The sequence below is a fragment of the Desmodus rotundus genome, chromosome 9, assembly GCF_022682495.2.
Source record: "Desmodus rotundus isolate HL8 chromosome 9, HLdesRot8A.1, whole genome shotgun sequence".
Lineage (NCBI taxonomy): Eukaryota > Metazoa > Chordata > Mammalia > Chiroptera > Phyllostomidae > Desmodus > Desmodus rotundus.
This window is the reverse complement of record NC_071395.1, coordinates 34,993,261-35,015,911: the sequence shown is the minus strand read 5'-3', so window position 1 is coordinate 35,015,911 and position 22,651 is coordinate 34,993,261. Positions and strand designations below refer to the sequence as shown.

The window sequence follows — 22,651 nt, the reverse complement described above, 5'->3', positions numbered from 1 at the left end:
TCTGCCCTGGGATAAAACGGGGCTTTTCATTTTTAAATCACACAACTGCCGACACACACACGTACCACCCCACCATCTAGACTTTAAACTCTTCGAAGTCAGGACTATGTCTTATTCAACTTTACTTTCTCATGCTATTTCCTGCGCGGAAACGATGAAACTGACCTTTGAGGAAGAGAGCAGTGTTTAAGTTGTTTTCACAAGGGAGGAACACAGGTCCTGAACCAACTGCCTTCCTGCCTGCTCTTCACTACAAGAGGCTGGAATCAAATGTGCAGATAATCGCCTACGATGTAAGATTTCTTTCCCCTTAGTGGATAAAGCTGAATTTTTAGGAAAACCTAGTCCAACTCATAAATGATAAAACACTGTGTCCTTATAAGTGAACAAACAAACATAGGCATAACCAAAAGCCAAAGCAGGAAATAAAATCAAACGCTAAAAAACATTTTTCTTTTCCTGGGAATAACTATTTTATTTATAGCTATGAGACCCTGTACAAAGCTCCATCCTTCCCCACTAGGTTTCTTTCTTTCTTTTTATTTTTCAATTACAGTTTACATTCGATATTATTTTGTATTAGTTTCAGATGTACACCTTGGTGGTTAGAGTACATGATTGTGTAAAACATATTTTTCAATTAAAAAGAAGGCGAGGCCCTGCCTGGTGTGGCTCAATGGATTGAGTGCCAGCCTGCAAATGAAAGGGTCGCCGGTTCAATTCCCAGTCAGGGCCCATGCCTGGGGGTTGCAGGCCAGGTCCTCAGTAGGGGGCGCTCAAGAAGCAACCACACATGGATGTTTCTCTCCCTCTCTTTCTCCCTCCCTTCCCCTTTCTAAAAATAAATAAATAAAATCCTTTAAAAAGAAGGTGAAAAGGAAGTCACAGTAAAAAAAAAAAAAAAAAAAAAAAAAAAAAAAAAAAAAAAAAGGGCCAAATAGAAACCAACAGCAACATGGCAGATATAACAGTAATGTTAAATGTAAAATAACATGTAAACATGTAAAAAAATTAAAAGGCAGAAATTGTCAAGCACATTTAAAATAATAGCTGGTCCTAACTATATACTCTCTACAAACAATCACTTTTAATTTAAAGACAAATATAGGCTAAAATTTTGAAAACTGAGAAGAAGATACCCCATGCAAACAACAAGCAAGGGAAAGTTGCTGCAGCTGTATTAATATCGAGCAGGACATATTTCAACGTATCTATTACCAGAGATCTCAAGGGACATTTCATAATGAGAAACATTGCTTCCTCAGGGAAAAAATAACAATCCTTAATGAGTATACACCTAATAACAGAGTTTCTGAGTGAATGATACAAAAACTGATATAATTAAAGGGAAAACCAGACAATTTTACTTTTTTTTCCATTTTTAAGTATATTTTATTACAGTTGTCCCATTTTTCCCCCTCTGCCCCCTCTACCGGGTACCCCTTCCCTCCAGCAATCATCCCCCTTAGTTCATGCCCATGGGTCATGCGTATAAGTTCCTTGGCTTCTCCATTTCCTATACAATTCTTAACCTCTCCTTGTCTATTTGGTACCTACCAATTATGCTTATTCCCCATACTTTTACCCCATTCCCCCCGCTCCCCCTCCCCACAGACAACCCTCCATGTGATCTCCATTTCTGTGATTCAAAAACAGACAATTTTCGCAATCATATTTGGAGATTAAATGCCTTCTCTTAGTGATTGATAGAACAAATAGGAAAAAAATCAATAAGGACAGAGATCTGAAATTACCAACCACTCTGACCTAATTGCTGTCCAGAACGCGATGCCTTGAAACAGAAGAGACGTTCTTTTCAAGTGTAAATAGAATGTTCACAAGACAGAACAGCCTCAAAAAATTTCAAATGGCTGAAATATTTAAGAGTTTATTCTCTAATTATGATATTAAATAAGAAACCAATTAAGATGCCCCGATATATGAAAATAAATGAACATGCTCAACAATCCATGGCTCAGAAATAAATCAGAGGGAAATCAGAAAATATTTTGAATATAATGATAATGAAAGCACAGCATGCCAAAATCTGTGAAATGAAGAACAGAAATCACTGAAACAGAAAATAAAACCAAATGTTAGTTCTGTGAGAAGACTATGAACATTGATAAACCTATCTCGAAGTATTCAAGAAAAACAAAAAGAAAACAAAAGTTATCTATAGGAGAATAAAAAAATCATAGATCGTATAAATATTAAAGGGGCAATAAGGGAACATTGAAAAATTTATTAACATAAATTTAATAATTTAGATGAAATGGGAGAATCCTTGAAAAATGCAACTTATGAAAATGGACTCAGAAGGAAATGACAAAAAGTTAAGCAACCCTGTATTAAAGAAAGTGAAGTCATAATTTCAAATGTTCCCACAGAGAAAATTTCAGGCCTCGAGAGTGTCTTTGGTGAATCCTGTCCAACATTTAGGGAAGGAGTAGCACCACGCTTACAAAAATGTTCAGAAAAAAAAATAAGACAATATTTCCCAAGTTGCTTTACGGGGCCAACAGGATGAGGACACTAAAGCTATCAAAGGCATTATTGTTACGAGAGAAGTGCCGACAGATATTCGCCGCAGGACACATACACAAAACCCCTGAAAATGCTAGCAACAGGAAAAGCAGATATAAAGGACGACACGGCACGGTCCAGCGGCATCTGTCACAGGAACGCAAGCCAAACTGAGCTTTCAAATCGCAGTGTGATTTAACCCGTGGAGACAAAGGGGAAATCCCAGATGGGCATGAACTGGTAGGATGGTGGTTACCTGACGGGATATCCCAATTTAAAGTATTTCTGAAGGCTGTTCAAATTTCATGACGGTAATTGACAAGTGAAAACGAAACTCACCTGGGTCAGGAGAATGGTTATTTGGGGAACCACCAGGGAGCACTGGGGCGACTGGAGCTGCTCCTCTGGAAACAGCGATCTGCGATACATCCTGTTGACTTTCCCACCGGCCCTGTTGAGAACAAATTGGAAATCTCTATTCAAATCAATCATTTAACAACAACAACACAAATCTGAAGATGTTTAAGAAAAAACTGGTATACATTACTAAAGCTTTATTAAGGAATAAAGGACAGATCGACTTGATTACATAAGTACTTTGCCTCTTGTACTTTGCATCTTCTTTAGAGTATTAATTTCCCTAACAACAGTGACACCTCACACTTGGATTCCCCTCCAGTTCACCACATAGAGTCTCCTCAGACCCCTCCTAACATTCCTCCGACGACACCGCGTTGCTTCCCACAAAACATGCATGTATCAACACATTCCTTCCCAAATCCTCCCGTTCGTTCTGCTTCCTGCTCTTCTGCCTCAAGACACCTGTTTTCACTGCAGATTCTTCCCTGAAACCCAGCCAGAGCTCTAGCGGTGGTGGGTGTCTCTTTCCACCCACTCATATATCTTTCACGGAAGTAAAACCTCTCGAACAGTGCAGGACCGCGCTTCACGTTTTAAGTAGACATTAAAGATAAGTTCCAGGTAAGCCCAAATCAAGTAATCACAAGATCCCAATAATGGAAGTCTCTGAATTAACAAGTGTTATTGTACTCTCAACTTATTTCATAAATTCTCATTACAGAGATTTTGTTGCATAATACCGCAACAATGCCTGCCAGGGGGTGGATTCATTTACCATTCTGATACTTGTGGTGAGGCACAAAAACGGAGATATCACCAGAGCACTTTTAACATCAGTCTCATCTAGGAAAAGAAGTAAACCCCAACCAAATGTTACAGGTACAAAAACCAGTAACGCGGATGAGATGCAAATCTTTTAAATGCTTTACGTTCCCTTGTGAGCCTCTGATAACCACTGTGACTTCTCCTTCACTAGAGTTAAATAAAGGTATTTTATAGTAAGTTAGGCCAGTGTTTCACAGATAAGCGACCCTAACTACCACTTGAGTTTTCATTAGTCATCGCCTGCAAAGCCAGTTCCCCACTGCTCCTGAAGATGGACTGAGGTGGAAAAGACCTCTTAGGGTTCAGATACGTATTGGAAACCTATCTGCATTTAGCAGCATCCTAAGTACTGATCATAAAATCAATAGACCTGAGTGATCTGGATTCTGTTTACCTTAGAGAACACTCTTCCTTGGGAATGCTCTCAGCACTTGATATTTTAAACAATGGTATGATGTTTAGCATCAGGAAGCAAGGAAACAACACAGACAGGAAGGGACGACTCGGGAAGCCGTGCCTTCTGAAATACTTCACGGCAGGAGCAGTTGCGTTACTATGAATCACACAGTGATTTACATACGTTAATGCTTCATCAATGTTTCTTCCATTTAAATTTAATTATCTGTCTGGGAAGCTACAGCTCTGTGTATTCTGGGACATTACAGTCAGGTGGCTGAACACTAAGGTGGAGCCCTGCAGAGGAGAAGCCTCTGCTTTGTTTAGTGTTAAGCTCATGCGAGGTTGTTTTGAAGACAACTTAATTTAAGAATAAATTTATTTTCAGATTTTAGATTTTTCTGCCTTCTTTGGCAGCTGACAGAGTGGTATTCTGTCTCTTAGGAAAACTAAGTAGCTGATTTGGAGTCAGCACCTTGGCTGTTTGGTGTATAATGGCCCAATGACAAATAACATAGGTGTCACCTCTCCCCCAAGTGATCTCAGGGCCCTGCTAGCTTCCCGCGTAATTTTTCCCAGTTGGCATTCCCACACACAATGCTACTCCCAAATCAGAATGAAAGCAACAGCTCTTACTGGCTCATATATTCAAATATCTCAGGTGAGAACATTTGAAAGGATGCACACAGTACCTTAATTAATACCGCCTTAGCCATATTGCTAGCCCCATCGGATAATGAAAAACGGAGACACATTTCACTTCATCCGTCTACCTTAACTGTCATCTTAACCTTGAGCAATCCAGAATGCTAACTGTTCCCAGGTCTCGCCAACCAGACATAAGGACACAGAGCGTCTCCAATCACTCTGGGATAGATGGAGCTCTGCTTCCGAGGGGACAACAAATTTGGATGATAAACCGGGTACAACACTGCTCCCCCCTCTCGGACTCGGGCAGATCTCTGGGGAAGCACTCCGCTGGCATCATTCACTCCATTCTGTCTCCCCTGCAGTACACGTCTCAGCCTCTTGCCAGAAATGAAACCCATGGTTCAGGGGCTAGCTATACACACTGCCCCCCGGGGGCCACGGCAATTTGTCTCTTTCCAATAAATTGTATATGCCTGCTGCTCTAGAGTTATTCTCCCTTTACTGAATTGCTGGGGGTGTGGGGGTGGGGATGGAAGCATCGCAGTTAAAGGTGCTTCAGAGGGAGATGAACTCAGGACAACAAATAAAAAGCACTTGGCCAGACAATGGACCACTGGACTCTTCTGGTCCATCTCTCACGAGCTTAGTTCTCAAAGTAAAAGAGTTTGGTGTTGTTTTTTAAAACTTACACCACAGTAATCTACACACTACCACTTTGAATCTAAAACGATAAATCTGTGATCTGTCTCTAACATTCTGCCCGTCTACCAAACTTCAGAATCAGCCTAGATGAGGGGACGAGAAAGAAAAACTCCGGCTTCGGTCTGAATCCCTACACTAGCCTCACATGTTTTAGGGGTTATTCGTGCTCCCAGGCTGAATCCAGGAAACAAAACCCCCTTCGAGACAGCCGTCATGTGTAACGAGCACCGTGCTCACAGGCAAGGCTGAGCAGGGAGAAACTCGGGCCTCTCAGCTGGCTGGGGAATGCGGTGTGGTCCCCCGAACGCCCTCAGTCTCCCTGTCGTGGCTCTTCTGACAGAGATCCTGTGGGTTTTCTGTAAAGACGTCTGGTTTTCATCAGGAAAATGACAAAGATGTAAAGAGAAGTGACGTCCAGATCCAAAGGTGGCTTCTAATGCAACTAAAGAAGCGCTCACATTTGGCATCAGCCTTTATCAATTAACTAAAACTCACCAATGGCTGTTTTCAGGAGGTGACGTGTGCAACACACATAGTTCAGTTCTGTTAACCAGATACTCTCAGTCAAGCTTCTGGCTGCTTTTAATTGCATCAAAAACTCCAATCAGATGATGAAAAATACACTATCTCACTAACTTATTAAAAAATATAATTCCATCTAAACTGGCTTTAGAAGTACCAATATTTCAATGTTGACAGTGTTCCATGAATTGCAAAAGGTTTCAACGCACAGCAAACTTTTAGATGAAAAGACAATCTGCTGAAATTAACTCTGCACCTAAATATGAGCCCATCCTGGTAGACTGGTCACAAAACATTTGCTGCTTCCCTGGCTGATGTGGCTCAGTGGACTGAGTGCTGGCCTGCGGACCAAAAGGCCGCTGGTTCAATTCCTGGTCAGGGCACATGCCTGGGTTTCAGGCCAGGTCCCCAGTTGGGGGCGTGCGAGAGACTACCGATTCATGTTTCTCTCGCACATCGAAGATCCTCTCCCTCTCTTTCTCCTTCCCTCCCCCTCTCTCTAAAAATAAAAAGATAAAATCTTTTTTAAAAAAAGTTTGTAGTTTTCATTTGATCTATAAAAAAATTGCCTTAACAATCATGGTGAAATACCCAGTAACAGCAAACAGCAACATCACTGCAATTAGGGGTATTTTGTATTTTTAATTGAAAAGCTTATTAAGAATGATTTCTTGTAAGCCCTAAGGTGAATTTAAAAGTTGGGAGTACTTAATAAAATTCAATGTTGATGGAGCTCAGTGAAACTACTGCAATTATAATATGTGTCAAGCATCAGTAAATAAGGGAACGCAAGACATGACTAGGCAGAATCCAAGTGCTCCAGGGCAGACTGAGATAGTTCTCAGTACCCCGACTACCTCCTCTCACCTCCCCAACCCTATCGGACTTCCTGTTCCCGCCCCCAGTGCACCTCTTAGCATCGCTCTGCTTCCAAATGATTAATCTTTGCCATGATATTAAAACTGAAAATCAGGAGAGAAAGGGAGACCTGGACCTACTCTGTGGCCATTCCCGACCTGACACATTATTTCAGCTAACCTGAATGTTCCAACCCCACACAGGGAAGACACTGCACATCAAATTCTCCCTGTATAGTCCAGTCCCTCAGGATAGGGGGATGAACACACAGATTAATGTCAACAAAGAACCCAGAAAAAAGGGCATGCGCGTTTGCAAGGTAGATGTAACCAATGTAATTACAATTTTCAATTACTTCAAAACAAATTTTCTAGCATTTTAAGCATCAAGTCCAGGGTAAAATTATATTTCTGACTCAACTCTCTTGAACATTATGTACTTCTGTGCAAAAAACCCCAGCTGAGCAAAGTTCTGTGATGTCAAAATAATGCTGAGAGCACTCTGGCCATTTTGTCGTCTTTCTCCCCCGTCCCACGTTTAAGAAAAGAACATCTTACAAATTCTCAAATATTTATTTGTACTGTTTGCTTAATACAAATTAACTCCATCTCCTCCTATTCCACAGCCTTCTAAATTCAACATGATGCCTTAAACTCCCAGTCCCTTTGACAGGAACTTTCACAATCTTAGACCCGGTTAACAAGGGACATTTGAAAGGAATCATATGCACTGACAACCAAGGCTATTTTTACAGAAGGGTAAGAACGAAAAAAATTAGTAGTACAATGTCAAATTCAGTCATCTTACCAAAACCACGTTCAAAAATGCATTCTTAATCCCAAGGTAAAAGCAAGAGTGGTCAGTCTTAGGTAGTAGGATACCACTTGTATCCCACTCATTAGGAAAACCTAATGGATTAATTACCTCTCCCTGGATCTCTGAAAACTGAAGAATACAGGAAGTCCCCAAAAGAAAAGAAAAAACATCATGAGTCTTGGAGACTTTCCAAAACAATTTCTTCAGTAATCTTTCCTTTAGGGTTTTGTGCACAAATTGTTAAGGGTAAATCAACTAGAGGCCTTCTCAAATCACTATATGCAAGAAAACAAAAACTTCTAACAACTTAAAAGGTACAGAATACAATTTTTATATTTTAATTTATTTAATTTTTAAGGAGGTAATTTGTTCACATGATCCCAAACCAAATAATATCACCGGGCATACATACATACAGTGGGAAGTGGCCTGCCTCTACCCCTGCCTGCTCAGTGCCCCCAGAGTTCCATCTTCTCCCCAGGCAGGTAAGAAGTGGCTTTAGCGTTTCCTACATCTTCATATGGCTTCTTACAGCTATATAAGCAAATCTGTGAACAGTCGCACACGCTTCCCTCTTGTCCCCTCCTTTACTAATACAAACTATACTATATATTATAGTACATAGTATATGACGTATACATATATAGTATATATTGCATATACAAATACATAGCATACAAAGCATACTACATCCTGCACTTCATTTTTATTCCCTTAGTGTATCCTGGTGATTTACTAAGTTTATACACTAAATTTCCATATGCATACCCGGAGGAGTTCCTGCTTATTTTTACAGCTGCGTGGCATCCCATTTGTTGGGTTGTGCATGTGTGTGCACACCCAGGCACAGACGACATGTATTTAACCAGACTAAACCAAGGGACATTTAGTCTGTTTCTAATCATGTGCAACTAAAAACCACGCTACAGCGGACACCCTGTGCACAGGCCGGTTCTCGTGCACACAGCACTGCTGCTGTGTAAAGGGATTTAATAGGATCTGGATAATGTGCACGTCGATGAGTAGTCAATGAGTTTAAACACTACCCCATCCTGAGGAACTCTATTATGGGCAGCATTAATAACACTTTGAATCCAAGGCAATGCCATATTTGAAGATGTTGTTAATTGCTTCATTTAAAAGGCCACAGGGAGAACTCTGTTCCTTGCTGTTAATGGTGGTGGGGTGGGGAGAGGTTCTTTTCTCTCTAGTAAGAAAATAAAATTTTAAGAATATTTATTTCCCTTGAAAATCTTTTAAGACACTCTGCTTTGGATGATAGAACAACTGAGGGGCCCCCATCTGAAAATGAGGGAGCCGCTCTGTACTCCCTCCTGACGTGAGCCTGAAATCAAAACTTCGTTGCTTTGCATTCTTTCCACTATGTGTTCTGACATCACAGTGACAACCCCATCACATGAATTTCCTTATTCATTAGACAGGCCCGCCCACAAAGAGCTGTCTGGGAACAGTTTCCCTCTGCCTTTCCCCTAGTGAAAAGCGAACGTTCTCTCTAATCTTATGTGAACGTTCATTCACCCTGCAGATCTGGAAACAGGCGAGAAGGCAGTGATGCCCACCGACGCTGACGATGCTGATTGAAGCCCAGTTACAGGAGGAAACCTTTCAGGGCTCTCGGCTGCCGAGAGTTCAAAGGAAGACAAAATGAGAGGTCCACGGCTGAACTGGGAACGAAGTTAGTAAAGGGGCGCGGGCACCTCCGTCTTCCCTGACGTCTTCCAATGTTTGTCAGAGGCGGGACTGCCGTGCTTGGGGAGGGCCGTGAGAGGCCAGGTTTGAGCAAGACTGCAAACTGGCAGGGAAAGGGCATTTAGCTTTTTTGCAGCGTGTGATGACTTAAACTACATGCTGCAATAGAGCAGGGACGCGAGGAAAGTCTGAGAGCGAGGAAGGCGGGCAGACTCCCCTCATCTTCACTTAGCTCCCCGAGCACGCCAAGAAATAAGAAACCAAGATGGCTCAAATACGTAAGTCCTGGTGCAGTAACAAAAACGTGTCATGCTGTATTATTTAAATGACATGTCCAGCTAACTTCTCCCCAGTCCTTCACAGAAACTGCCTGAGGAAAGGGCTCCGAAAACTCTTAACGGTCACATCAAAATATTCCTTCCCGTCATTTTACAGTCTCTGAAGAATCTGGAAGGGGTCCTTAAAGCCTTTCTCTCCATCTCCAAGGCACTCTGCCTCCTGGGTCTTCTTCCTCTGGGAGGACTCCGGTCAGTCTGCCCTCGTAGCTTCCCCTCTGTGACAGAGTCCCTCCCACTAGTTCAACTGTGCCCGGAGCTCCCAAATCTGTCTTCACCCCAGGCTTCCAGATGCCTGGACTGGCACAGACACCTTAATGCCAAAAACTGAACTAAATAATGTTCTTCCCCAAGCCTGTCCCTCCCACAATTCCCCCTGCACACTGTCACCCAGAAACTCAGATGTCACCATAGTCTCCTCCCTTGCTCAACCGCATTCTTCATGCCCACTGAGTTCTGGAGATTCTATCTCCTTATATGTTGTCAGTCTCTCCTTCCCCTCCCCACTGCTGAATCTCCTCCTTTACCTTATCTCGCCACCCTCCATTTAAAATTTTTTGCACACCTTTGCACTGATAACGGCATACATTTGTACTGCCTACATTATTCTAATGTAACTTTATGGATCATAACCAGGAACACAAGTGGGGTCTAGGTGAACTGGTAAAACGCCTTTCCAACTCCAGTGTGAGCACGTTACTGCCCGGTTACTGCGTCGGTGTCCCCCAACTCCCCCAGTGTGCCTTGGCACCTCCTGCCAGAACTTGCAGTGAGGCCCCTTTTCTCTGGGTTCCACCCCACACACGTCCCCTGCTTGACTCACGCTGCAGGTACTGTCACCCACAGGGCAAGCGTGTTCATCCCTCCCTGCAGCGTTCACACTGCAGCTGCTCCAAGTCCTGTCCTGCCCCGGGGGCTGGGGGGGAGCTTATCATCTTTTCCCCGCAGGAAACTCACAGGAGCTGTCTCCTCTCCGCCCTCTCTAGATCCCCCACTCCCTCCCCTGGGTCCCTGCTCTACTAGTCCTGCTCCTATCGCAGCATCTATGTTCCTTTATTCTATTTATCTGGTGTCAGTGAAGCACGGTGATTTTCTCTCAAGTAGATACTCCTGTCTTCTTCATTTACACACAAGGAAACGAAAGGGAAATAGAAAAGGTAAAGACATTTTGGTCACAATTTTCAAGAAACTTAAAAAAAATTTCCATCTAGTTTTTCTCTAAAAGATTTTACACATACAGATCATATTTTTTATTTTCATTCTATATCCATCCTTTGAATAATTATATCTGAAAAGTTTGTGATATAGCATAATATAGGAGTGCTGAATGTTTCAAAGCAAACATTCAAATGTTACCTACAAAACTGGCAAGAATTTTTATTTTTTTTTTACATTATATTTTGAAATGATGGCCTGATATCAGGCTATTCTATACAACATCATTCACTTTTAACCTCCTCAAGGATTAAGATACCAATACAGAGCGTGCTGCCCACACTTCAGAGTCCCAGCATCTGGCCAGGGCCTTCAGAAACCATCGGACAAACAACCGTAACGTGACATTTAGTTATGACAATTTCAAGATATCCTTTTACGTAAATAATAATGATCTATCTACACTTAAAACTCTGTTAAATTGGGGAAAGCTATTTTAACAAGTTAATAAATTCCAGGTAATAGAATTTCTGTTCTCTTAATTTTCTTTCTTCTAACAAAAAAATACCAACTTTTAGGTATACTTTTCTCATTCCTCATACATTTTCCATCATTATATCAGTATTTTACTATTAAAAACCTGATTTGAAGTTCCTTTTCTGACACAAACAGGAAGAGTATTTTAAACAGAAGTATGAACTTACTAAAACCAACTTAACCCCTATAAATTTAGAGTAACAAGACGGTCTATTAACTCGTATTCTGACTGTCAGACAAAAAGAAACGACCTGTGCACACACCCCGCCAGACTTCACATGTACGGCAGGGCAGGAGAGCTTCTGGACGGCAGGGCGAGGGTGTGGCTTTGGGAAAGAGGAGGGTAGCTCGGGGCACGTACCTTGTTGCTGCCTAGGCTGCAGGACGGGACGAGGTCTTGTCGGCTGCCAGACAACTGACGAAGAAACAAAGGGCGATTAGTCCCGTCTGTGTGAAGGCCCGCAGACCCGCGGTCCCGGAGATCAGGACTCTGAGAGCCGCTCCAGCAGGACGCTGAAGTCGGACAGCAGCGCAGAGGCTGTCACAGCCCACGGTGCAAACTCAGACTCGTGGCCTTTGCAACACTGTGAGGCACGTGTTCTTTTAACAGAACTGGCTATCAACAATTTTACGATGGGGGCTTGTACAAGATCAGATACCCAGTGTCCACTGAGGCGACGGCCAACTGGGCCTCAGTAAGAGCTCATTCATTTGGTGAGCCCCTCCCATGTCAAAGATACCAGGTTGGTGGGTATCTCAGCCTATCCTGATCTCACGAGTCTGCTCCCTGGTATTCACAGCAGACGTATACAAACAAACAATGTACTTCAAACCACAGGATTCTAATACCAGATCTCTGCATGTATCGATCCGCTTTAACATATCCTTTTCTGAAGGAATGAGAAGATATTATGTTGAATTACAGTGATATTTCTTAATCTCTGAGAACACTCCCAATCTTTCAGTCAGTGACCATTAGTGACTCCATTCGGTCACTCAGGGGCCACCTGTCACTACCGCCTCTCAAACGCTAACGCTGAGGGCCAGCTGCCATTCATCACAGTGCGGTGGTTCTTCTTGGTGTGAGGCTCAGACAAAGGCATAACGTCCCTCAGATCTGTATCTTTATCAGAAGCAAGAAAAGGAGAGACAAACCACAGGGCCACAGCATGCTTCTTTCTGAGGATTATCTGTATGTCTAATATGCACGCAAATTACAAGTTTCTGTTTTAGAAAACAGCAACAAATTTCAGACAAACCTAACTCATTTTACTCATTTATACTACCCTGTAAGCAACTGAGTTTGTAACCAGCCCAGGCTTCTCCTCAATTTAAAAACAACTAAGGCCAGAAAATTCAAATGGCTCGCCCTCGGCTCTTGGCTGGTTTTGCTCGAGTTCAGCAAACAGCGAACTCCAGGTCACCGTGCTGGGCGCTGGGGATGTGAGGACACACGGGAAAACGCTGGAGAGGCGCTCACACGAGTACCTTCCCCCGACACGGGCGAGGACCGTGACAGAGGCACGCACAGGCGCTCCAGGGGAGAGAACGGAGGCCCCCCCCCATCAGTCAGAAAAGGAATGATACCCAAGACGAGATTTAAAGAAGAGCTACTCAAGGAGAGAGGAGAAGAGAAGGGAGATCGCAAGCAGGGCACAGCACGGGGCCTCCCTCGGGGTACCACTCACCCTGTTCACGCTGGGAGAGCTAATGCTCCTCCTACTCAGCTTCCCTTTTCCTGTCAACTGCTCCTTCACCGCAACTTCCTGTCAGTCGGAAAACAGAGGAACACTACCTGTTAGAGACACGCCCCCCGAGGCGACACTATCAAGAGCAAGCTTTGCGCTACCTTCCACAGACACACGTTCCGCGTTCGGTAAATGATGGCTCTACCTGCACGGGAGGAATGGCCCATCACAGTCGCTGTGCACTCCTCAAAGTTCGTCACACAGCTGACAGGTTAGCCAGACCATTCGCTTCTTCACCTACTGACACCCCCCCGAAGCTGACAGAAGTCAGTTCCAGAGAAAGAGTGTGAAACGGAGACCACTCACTTTTATTTTTCATTAGTGGGTTTGGTTAAAGAAAAGGTCTCAATGTTGCCAGGTAAAATGAGGTTTAGGGCGGCTTCCCTAAGGATTAAGTTTCCTGATGGCATCTGCTCTCCCAGAACTTCTAGAAACCGCTCTAATGCTATAGCAGGTGCATCCCGCTAGGCAAAGAAGGGCCCACTGTGCCTCACTACTGCGTATTTCTTCAGCAACATTACTTCTCTGTATGAAAGAATTTTTAAAATAGCTCTTTAGCCAGCAAGAGTTAAATATTTTCTCCCATTACTTCAAGGCAACTACATAGCATTTAGCGTCTAGGAAAAAGCAACTTTCTGAATGGAGCTCTTGTATCTTCGGAGACTACGCCGGCAGGGCCAGGCTGACGGCTATGCCCCCCGCGAGCAGACGCTCCCCAAGTTTATACGGAACAGCGCTGTGAGCTGCAGGAAGCCACGCACGGGCCTGGGCCCCCCTGGCTGACCTGGCGCAGGCGGTCTAAAGTGAGGAGGTTCTCCACAGCCAGCACGCTTCGGAGGTACTTTTCAATATATGCCTCCGAGTCAGCAGAAGCCGTGTTTTCAACATTAGCTGCCATTCTTGCTAATGTTTCTCGTTCCTCTACTCCCTGGGCATCCTGAAGAATGGAAGGTTGTGTATTAAAATTAAGTACACTGCAGCAGAACACATTATAAAAGCTTCTTGATCTATGCAAACACACACACACATATACACCAAGTACTGAACTAACAAATGGGATGTATTCCAAAGTTCTGCTTTAAAGTCAGCTTTGGGAGCTCAAAATGCATTTTCCCACAGAAATCCAGGTATAAATGGTGGTCAGGTTGCCTTGGAAGGCTAGTTAAACAGCGTAGCTGAATCAGCACATGCCCAAAAAAACTGTTCTCTTATTTCCATCGCAAACAAAGACATTACAGGTTAGAAAGGATTTGGTGGGCTAGCTGGAAATGTAACCACCACAATACTTCAGGAACACATCGTACGGGGCACGAGAGAAGCATGGGGAGCTGGGGTCACAGCTGGGCAAGAGTGGGATCCAAGCACCAGGCGGAGGCAGATGTGGGTGTGGCGGATGAGAGTGGGAAGAAGGGCTGGGTTTCGATGTGGGCACTCAGCGGGCTGCCACAGACTACATGTCCAAGACATGGCAGCCCCTTCCACAGGTCTCCCTCCTCAGCACCGGAGTGGCAGAGCCAACCAAGAAGAGAAGCACCTAGGCAAATGCCCGCTGTGCTTTCTGGTAGAGCCCAGCCCTCTCCTCTGACGTGCGCGGGCCGTGCATATAAACGGGGTATTCACAAGTCAGGGGGAGAGTATGTTAATGTGTTTAATCAGGCCAAGCAAACTTAGGTCATAACAAATCACTCAGGGAAAATCAGATACTTCACTTGTGAATCTGTTATAATAATGTCAAAAACTCCAAAATATATATCCATATGTCATTGCATCTGAAGATGCCATCAACTTTAAGGAAAAAAAAAACATCATTTATACACTTCTAAGGAGAAAAAAAATTCTGCCAAAGGATTTTAAGATATCATCAATTATAAGACACATTCAACTTCCAAATTATTTGAAAATTTTTAAATGAACATTAGAACAGATAAAAGAAGGGAGAATGTGGAAGATGGCAACACCTTGGACTCCTATAGTAATGCATCTGAGCCTTCTAGTAACCCTGAAAAGAAGAAATCATCTTCGTTTCGTAGATGAGGAAAGAGGAAGGCCACATCATTAGCAAAAGAGGCAAGACCAGAACTTCCATCTCTTGCTTCTGATAGAATGTGTTTTGTTTTTTTTTAACCACTCAACACAATACTTTTTGGTGTCTGAAGACAAGAGACACTATCCTGATGTTCTAACAAAAGGGAACTTGAGTTTTAAGAAATGCATGTATCTTCATGTTACCCACACATCTAGCAGGATACAAAACCTTTCATTTGCCTCAGAAAGTTCACTTACGAGCCTCACCATCAATCCCTAGCCTTCCTCAAGGCAAGATCATTTCTCTGACCACAGATGTTAAGAGTTTCCACCTGTTCAAAGTTTCAAAAGGAATCATACTCTTTGGGGTCTAGCTTCTTTCACTCAGCAAAGTGACTCTGAGACTTATTCATACAGTTCATTTCTTTGTATAGCTGAGCAAGATTCCACAGTTCGGAGACACCACAGTTTATTTCCCTGTTCATCTGTTGATGGGCGTTTGGGTTGTGTCCAGTTTCAGGTTATTCTGAATCAGCTGCTATGAATACTCTTGTGCAAGTCTGTACAGACTCACACTTTCCTGCTCCTGGGTAAGGGCATGGAAGCGGAAGTACTAGGCCGTGGGGTATCATTCTGTACTCCCACCAGCAATGGAAGCAATCTTTTGCTAAATAAAAAGAGAGAGGTGAGGGTATTTCTTGTTGCCCTCGGGCCTGCGGCCCCTTCTTGCTAGCAAGCTTCTACAGTATGGAAGACAAAGGGGGTTTTCAGGGCTTTTTCATGACGAAATGAGCTTCTTAAGGGATCTTTTAGTCTTTAAATAAAAGATAAACTGAGTGTAGTCCTTCCACTGCAAGCTTTAAGTCTTGTTTTCCTCTCTCTGTATCATCAGGATTTGTAATGAGAAAATAAAGCCTGCCAACTGAGATGCTCAGCTAATTATTAGCAGGTAGCCCAATCACGTGAGGTTGTATGTTTGTCTTTCAGCTGATCCCCCCACATTTCTTCCCTTTACAACACCTGAAGAATAAAAAGCACTTTAAAAGAGGGTAAGGAAACTATGCATGGGAGGGGAGAGGGGAGGGGGGATAGAGACGAAGAGGGAAGAGGAAAAGGTGAAGGTGGCTCACTACAGCCCTTGCTGTTTCTCAGCCGCATTCAGACCATTTAGAGAGTTAAGGTATGAAACAACTGGAAACACACAGAAACATTCAGATGCAGAGAACAAACAGCAAGTCTCCAGTTGAACACATAATATACAAAGAGAAACCTATTACAGACCCAAGATCTGCAGGTAGTCTAACTCTGAAAACAGACTTAACATTTGTTCAGCAGGCTCCAAATTAAATAGTTTAACAGTTAATATTTACTGTGTAAGTCTAACACTTTGAATATCCAGAAAAAAAAGAGTTACTATATGGAAGTGTTTTGCAATACAAGCAATCTAAAATAAAGCCCGAATTCTGTGGAATCTTTTTGTTCTTCCAAATGCTGATCTCCGAATTAAAAGATGTATTTCCTGTTTTGTTCAAAAACTCAACAGAAATGAATGCACAGATACTGAACCCTCAACAAGGGGAAGGAGGTCGATGGGGATGGTGTGGCCTGGAGGGAGTGTTCCCCCCCAGGGACACACCCCACGTCCCTCTCCTGAGAATAGTTTCTGCACCTCCTCACTCCCTCCCTGCCTCTGGCCCTGAGTGTGGCAGAGGGACTGCTCTCCCTTCTGTCCACCCCTTAGGGAAGGCCTCCACCAGCACTGGGACCAGTGCCCGGGGGAATAAACCTGTCCACCTCAGGGGTTAAATATTAGGAAGCTGTATAAACTGCACCATCCAATAAGCTTCTGTCTGGGATGTTTTAAGCTCCATTTGTTTAATTCTTGCACTTAGTTCATGAGAGAAATAATAATAAGATAATAACAGTAAGTATAATAACAACAGCATTTACAACTTACAGTTTGGCATATACACAACAATTTGCATGCACTGTCTCATTTAATCCTTAACCCTGTTCAGAAGGTATCATTAACCTCAGCTGACAAATGAAAAAAATTGGGCTCAGAATAACCTACACAAGATTTCTGTTTGATTCCAAAATGAAACCCTAAATCTCTCTGCTATGTTACATTACCTCCTTTTGAGAGTTACAATATTATTTTATGTCTTTTAAAAAGTGTATTACTTATTAAAGTATAGTTGACAGACAACATTACATTAGTTTCAGGTGTTCAACATAGCGATCTGGCATTCACATTCCTTACAATGTGACCACCACAGTAGTCCAGTGACAATGTGCCGTCACACACAGTCACTATGATGTTATTGACTACTTCCTCTAAGCTGCACATTACATCCCTGTGACTTTATTGTATAACTGGAAGTTTGTACCTCTTATTACTCTTTACCTTTTATGAGTAAAAAGGTGCTGATTTGCTTTTCAAATCAATGTTCTTCTTTAACAAAATACTAAAACCAGAACATTTAAAGCCACAGTACATTTTACTGAGCCAAGTTAAGACTAGGAAATTCCTCTAAAAATCTATAGCATTTCCCTAAATATGCATTCCATTTAGTACATGTTTCTTGGGTAGGTGATTTACAGGGTGTTAGCTCTTTTTACATGATTGTTTTTAGTAAATTCAAATTTCATGTGATCTCTCACCTCTGGAATATTGGAGACAATTTCAAAAGTCACTCCACAGCCAGGAATAGAACTTCGATGAGACATCTTTTTTAGGAGACTCTGAGCAAAACCCTAGAAAAACAAAATAGAAGGTATGGTTTCCCACCCGAACACTGAGTTTACATTAACAGAGAAATAGCATAAAGGATATTGCATTCACTCCAGCCAAAAAGAAACACAGCGTATTTCCGGTGCAGCGTATTTCCACAGCGTATACACAGGTTGAAATCCAAATCCCTAAATACAGGTTTCTCAATTTTGTCTCAGTGCACAAAACCAACTTTAGATACCTGTGCACCTACACGTGTGCAGTGGGTGGCAGGTCCTATTCCCAACAAACGGAAAGAACAGACCCCACCCTCTGGAAACCGACACCACGCCACGGATTCAACCCTGCTCAAAGGCTACAGAAATAAGGCTGTTGACTTCTACACAATAAAATGACCTTCTTACTAAGATGTAAGCAAGGCCTGGAGACTCTTACACTTTTTTTTTTTTTTTTTTTTTTTTTTTTTTGCAGCACGATGGACATCTTGCACCATGAATATTGACAAGTTCAGGCATTAAATTCTTGACCAAAGCAGGATCGTTATGGAGAATGATTTAAGAGTGCATGGTCATTGTTTATGCTGACTGCGCTCCTTGCACAGTTCAGAATTGAACTGTTGAATTAATGCATAGATGACTCATTTGAAGATGCTGCTAAGACTGAACATCCTGTAGAGGTTGAAGAGAGCAGGGATGAGGGCAGAATACAATTGGTGAATAAAGATAAGAGAGAATATTAAACCAACACTGAACCTTTTTCCTCATGCAAAAGGGAAGCAGGAAATATGTGAAAACCTCCAAAGAAAATAGAAAAATCAAGCTGCTTGGTCTTAGAAACACTATTTTTATGAACCTACTGAATAATTTTAGTCCTATTTAATAATCTTCAGTTAATTTTAAAAAAGACTATAGCTTTTTAGAATGCAAAGAGACCGTTTATTTCATCCCCATCCCGTCACCCTCTCGTCAGCCGTGCAACGCGGAGCCGCTGCCAGTCACGCTGGTCAGGGCGCAGCCGGGGGTGCGGGGGGTGTGGGTGCTGCTGTCACCTTCCTTTCTCGTCTTCTCTGCCTGTGGAATCACTGAAGCTGACCCGCATGTGTGAGGGCCCTAAGGAAGTCCCTGTTCTTGCTAAGAAATTAAATATCTGAAAGGGGGAGGAAACTGCCGTGCCCTAAAATACAATTAATTCATCCAGTATCAATTTGGTATTATCAAATCATTTCAAACAGGGGGGAAATGTGGCCAGTCCTTGTCCCGACAGCAAAAAGTTTAAAAAATAAAAACAAACAAAAAACAAGAAAAACTTGGTGTTGGCATGAAGTACCCTTTCTGTTAAAAATTCTATGGGGCTTGTACCAGGTCTGTCTCAGTGGCTGGCAATCTCGAGTTCTGAAGTGGCAAATGACTCTTCAAAATTCTCCCCAGGAACACTGCATCTTTTTCAACCCCTTAAAGCCTTCCGAGAAGAGGGAGCCCGAGAGAAGAGTGAGTGGGAGACACACCCCATGCATCTATGGCTAACCCGATGGCCTGGGCTATATCGATGCTGGACTGCCCAGCTAAAGATGGGCAATTTTAACAGCATTACCGCCAGTCTTCATTTCAAAGACAGATATCCGTGTGACATTTAGAACTAAAGATTAATTTTTAGGGATGGAGATTACATCTAGGACTCAGTCAACCATGAGTGTGCTCTTTTAAATGAAAAGACTTATGTTCATCTGTCCTGGTTTGAGTCAGTGCACTGAGAAGGCCTCCAAAGAGTGAGCACAGACATTCAAAAAGAATCCCTAGAACCAACCTCCCAAATCCTACAGCTGCAAAACCAACGACAGGAATACTTTATACCCACCTAGGAACGTTCTACTAAGCCCTTCACAAGGCACCAGGCCCTTCGTGACCTGGCTGCCTCTGCAAGGACAGCCGCAGCCCTGGCCTCTGCAGCACACCCTGCCATGCCCTTCCCACCCACACTGCCCCCACCCTGCATTTCCCCCTCCCCTTGGAGCAGCTATGGCTCCTTCCTGGCCTGCAAACAAGCCCTTCCCTGGCTCCTCTTCTCTCTGAGGCCTGCCCTCACTGCTTCCGTCTGCCCCTTCCCCTCTGCTCCTGCGACCTGCAGCGCAGTGGGCACCTGCATCGGGGCGCCTTCACAGCAGAGCAGAGTTGCCTGTTCGTGCATCTGCATACGCAATGGGCACCGGCTCTTTAAGGACAGAGCCTGTTTCTTACTCGTCTTTCACCCCAAAGCTTGACAGGGTACACTTCCTAAATTTATGGATCAGCAAATGAGTGCAGATGACTGAAAGAAAAGAAAGGTATGGAAGGCAAAGGGTGAGAAGCACAAACAGAGGCTAACTGCAGTGAACCTTCTCATTCTGTCGGACCCAGATGAAAAGTCAAAAACAAACACAGCAAACTTCACCTTGACCGGGCTCTGTGACACCCCGGAAAATGGCTGTAATGTGTGGACCTGCAGTCAGAAAGACTCAGTGTAACAGTCTAATTCTGCCCGAGAGGCAGTCAGGATGACGTGTTCTGGAACTGAAGCCAGCACAGTTACAGGAGAGGAACAGTTCCCCTGAAAAGAAGAGCTCGATGCCCCACGGCTCCCGTGGGGACAGGAGGCCAGGGCGGTCCCTCCACGGCCCTGGCCTCACGTCGGGCATATGGTTCAAGTCATTTCTTCAGTGGGGATTAATGCCTCACCTGCCGGCCATGAACACTGACGCAGATCCGCTTGCGTAACACCAGCTGCATGTCAGCCGGATGGCTGAGCTGGACCGTCACCCGCACAATCAGAAACACTCGCTCATCCGCAGGTGTCCCCTTACTGAGCTGAGGACAGTTGTGCACTGCGGAGTCCCAAGAGGCTTCTGCTTTCACCTGCACAGAGACAGAAAGAACATGCTTCTCCACCTCCTCCCAGCAATAAAAAGCCTGACAAAGGAACACCTTGGCTGGGGCTGAACTGCTGCGTGCCCGTCATGAGGGACTCTGCTGAAAGGCCTGCCCTGCAAAGCCGTGGAACGTGAGGATGTGGCCTCAGTCACCCTAGTCTGGGAAGTATGGAGCAGAATGTTCTTGGCTGGCTGCTGGCTGGCTGGCTGGCTGTGCAACTTTTATTTTGAAAAATGCTCAAACATAAAAAAATTTGCAAATTCAGTACAATGAACTCCTTTTATCTTTCATCTAGCTTCATCAGCTGTGGACATTTGCCACTCTTCCTTTCTTCTTTCTCACAACACAAGCACACACAGTATTATTAATGTTGTCGTTATTTGCTGGACTGCTTTAGAGTAAGTTACAGACATGTAAGTCTACATCCCTAAATACTTCAGCAGCTATCGTCTGAGAGCAAGGGCATCCTGTGACTTAACCATGGGGCAATTATCATGTTCAGGAAATTTAACATCAATATTGATACATAACATCAATATAAACTGTATATTGTAACATAGAGCCCAAACTCAAAATTTCCAACTGTTCCAATCCAGGATCACAAACTGTATTTCGTTGTCTTTGTCCCTTTAGTCTCTTCTAACCTGAAATGGTTCTGCAGCCTTTACCACTCATGACAATATTCTAAGCAAGGGTGCAGGTCCTCCCTTTCACAGAGCGGACCACAACTGGGTCTGTCTGGTCGTTTCCGCCCTGTGAGCCTCAGGTCTCACATCTTAGGCACACCCCTAGGCGATGTGACCTTCAAAGCATCCTACCAGCCTTCCTCCCTTAAAATAGTTTCTAGTTTTTCTAATATACTCCGAATTTTAAAGTAAGGCCCCATTGTAAATGCCTCACGCAGATTCAAACATTATTAGGATTTTGCCACACTGGCTTTACTGATTTTCTTTTCTTTTTAAAAAGCTTTACTGAAGAATTTCAAAGCAAATCCCAAGCATGACGTATTTCACCTCCCCGCTTCAACAGCATCTCCGTAGGGAGCAGACCGGGCTAACCTGGCCTACGCACACTAACAGAGCCTTCACCAAGACAGGAAACGCAGCAGTGACTGGACGCGATCTGATGGGCCACTCCTTCTGGGGGTGGTTCCCTGCTTGCTGGAAGTCATAATGAAAAGTTTTCATGTATGTTTCTTGAGAAATGTAAGCACTGAAATAACGACCTTGCTGATTGTTTCAAAAGGCTCCTGGAAAGGTTAAAGAAATTACTCTCCATTCAGCCCTCCCAAGTGATGTTTTATTTACCTCTCCATCATGCTGTTTTACAATCTGCAATTCAAAGAACTCGTCCTCTTCTTCCCCCGTGAGGGTAGCATCCCATCCACCAGCTTCTGGGTCATCAAGATTATCCTGAGAGCTGAAATCATCAGCTGAAATCAAAGCAGTTCCATTAAGTACGAAGATCACTTTAAAGGATAACCCCTACCAGTCAAATCTCAAAGTGCTTAGTATTAAAATTCTTCTGCCTCGAATTTCATTCTTTTGGCTCTAAGATCTTACATGACACAGATGACAGCCATTAAACAGCTCACAGATCTTAGAGATGAACAGTGCCTCAAGAAACTGTCTTGTCCCATCTCCTACCTTTATGCCTTATTTTCCATGAAAGAGGCAACTGAAGCCAAAATACCCCAAAAGGTACTCAAGGCCAGTCCATCAATGTTAATGATAAGATTATAACCCAAACGCCCTACATTTTAGTGCACTGGGGAAACGAGAAGTGAAAGTGATTCCGATTATCTGACAGTTAAGTCCAACAAAAGCATCAATTGGCTACATGAACTAG

At 43.5% G+C, this 22,651-nt stretch overlaps 1 protein-coding gene across 1 annotated transcript in view; it reads right to left on the bottom strand.

Moving 5' to 3' along the window:
- KIF13B (kinesin family member 13B) overlaps window positions 1-22,651 on the bottom strand; it is a 165,063-nt gene that overhangs the window by 26,171 nt on the left and 116,241 nt on the right. The window contains exons 30-36 of the mRNA XM_053910793.1: window positions 22,111-22,235; window positions 20,612-20,788; window positions 17,831-17,923; window positions 13,926-14,078; window positions 13,082-13,159; window positions 11,755-11,808; window positions 2,866-2,977 (exon numbers count right to left, since the gene is read on the bottom strand). Coding sequence (XP_053766768.1) covers window positions 2,866-2,977; window positions 11,755-11,808; window positions 13,082-13,159; window positions 13,926-14,078; window positions 17,831-17,923; window positions 20,612-20,788; window positions 22,111-22,235 — 792 coding nt within the window. The remainder of the gene's footprint in view (window positions 1-2,865; window positions 2,978-11,754; window positions 11,809-13,081; window positions 13,160-13,925; window positions 14,079-17,830; window positions 17,924-20,611; window positions 20,789-22,110; window positions 22,236-22,651) is intronic.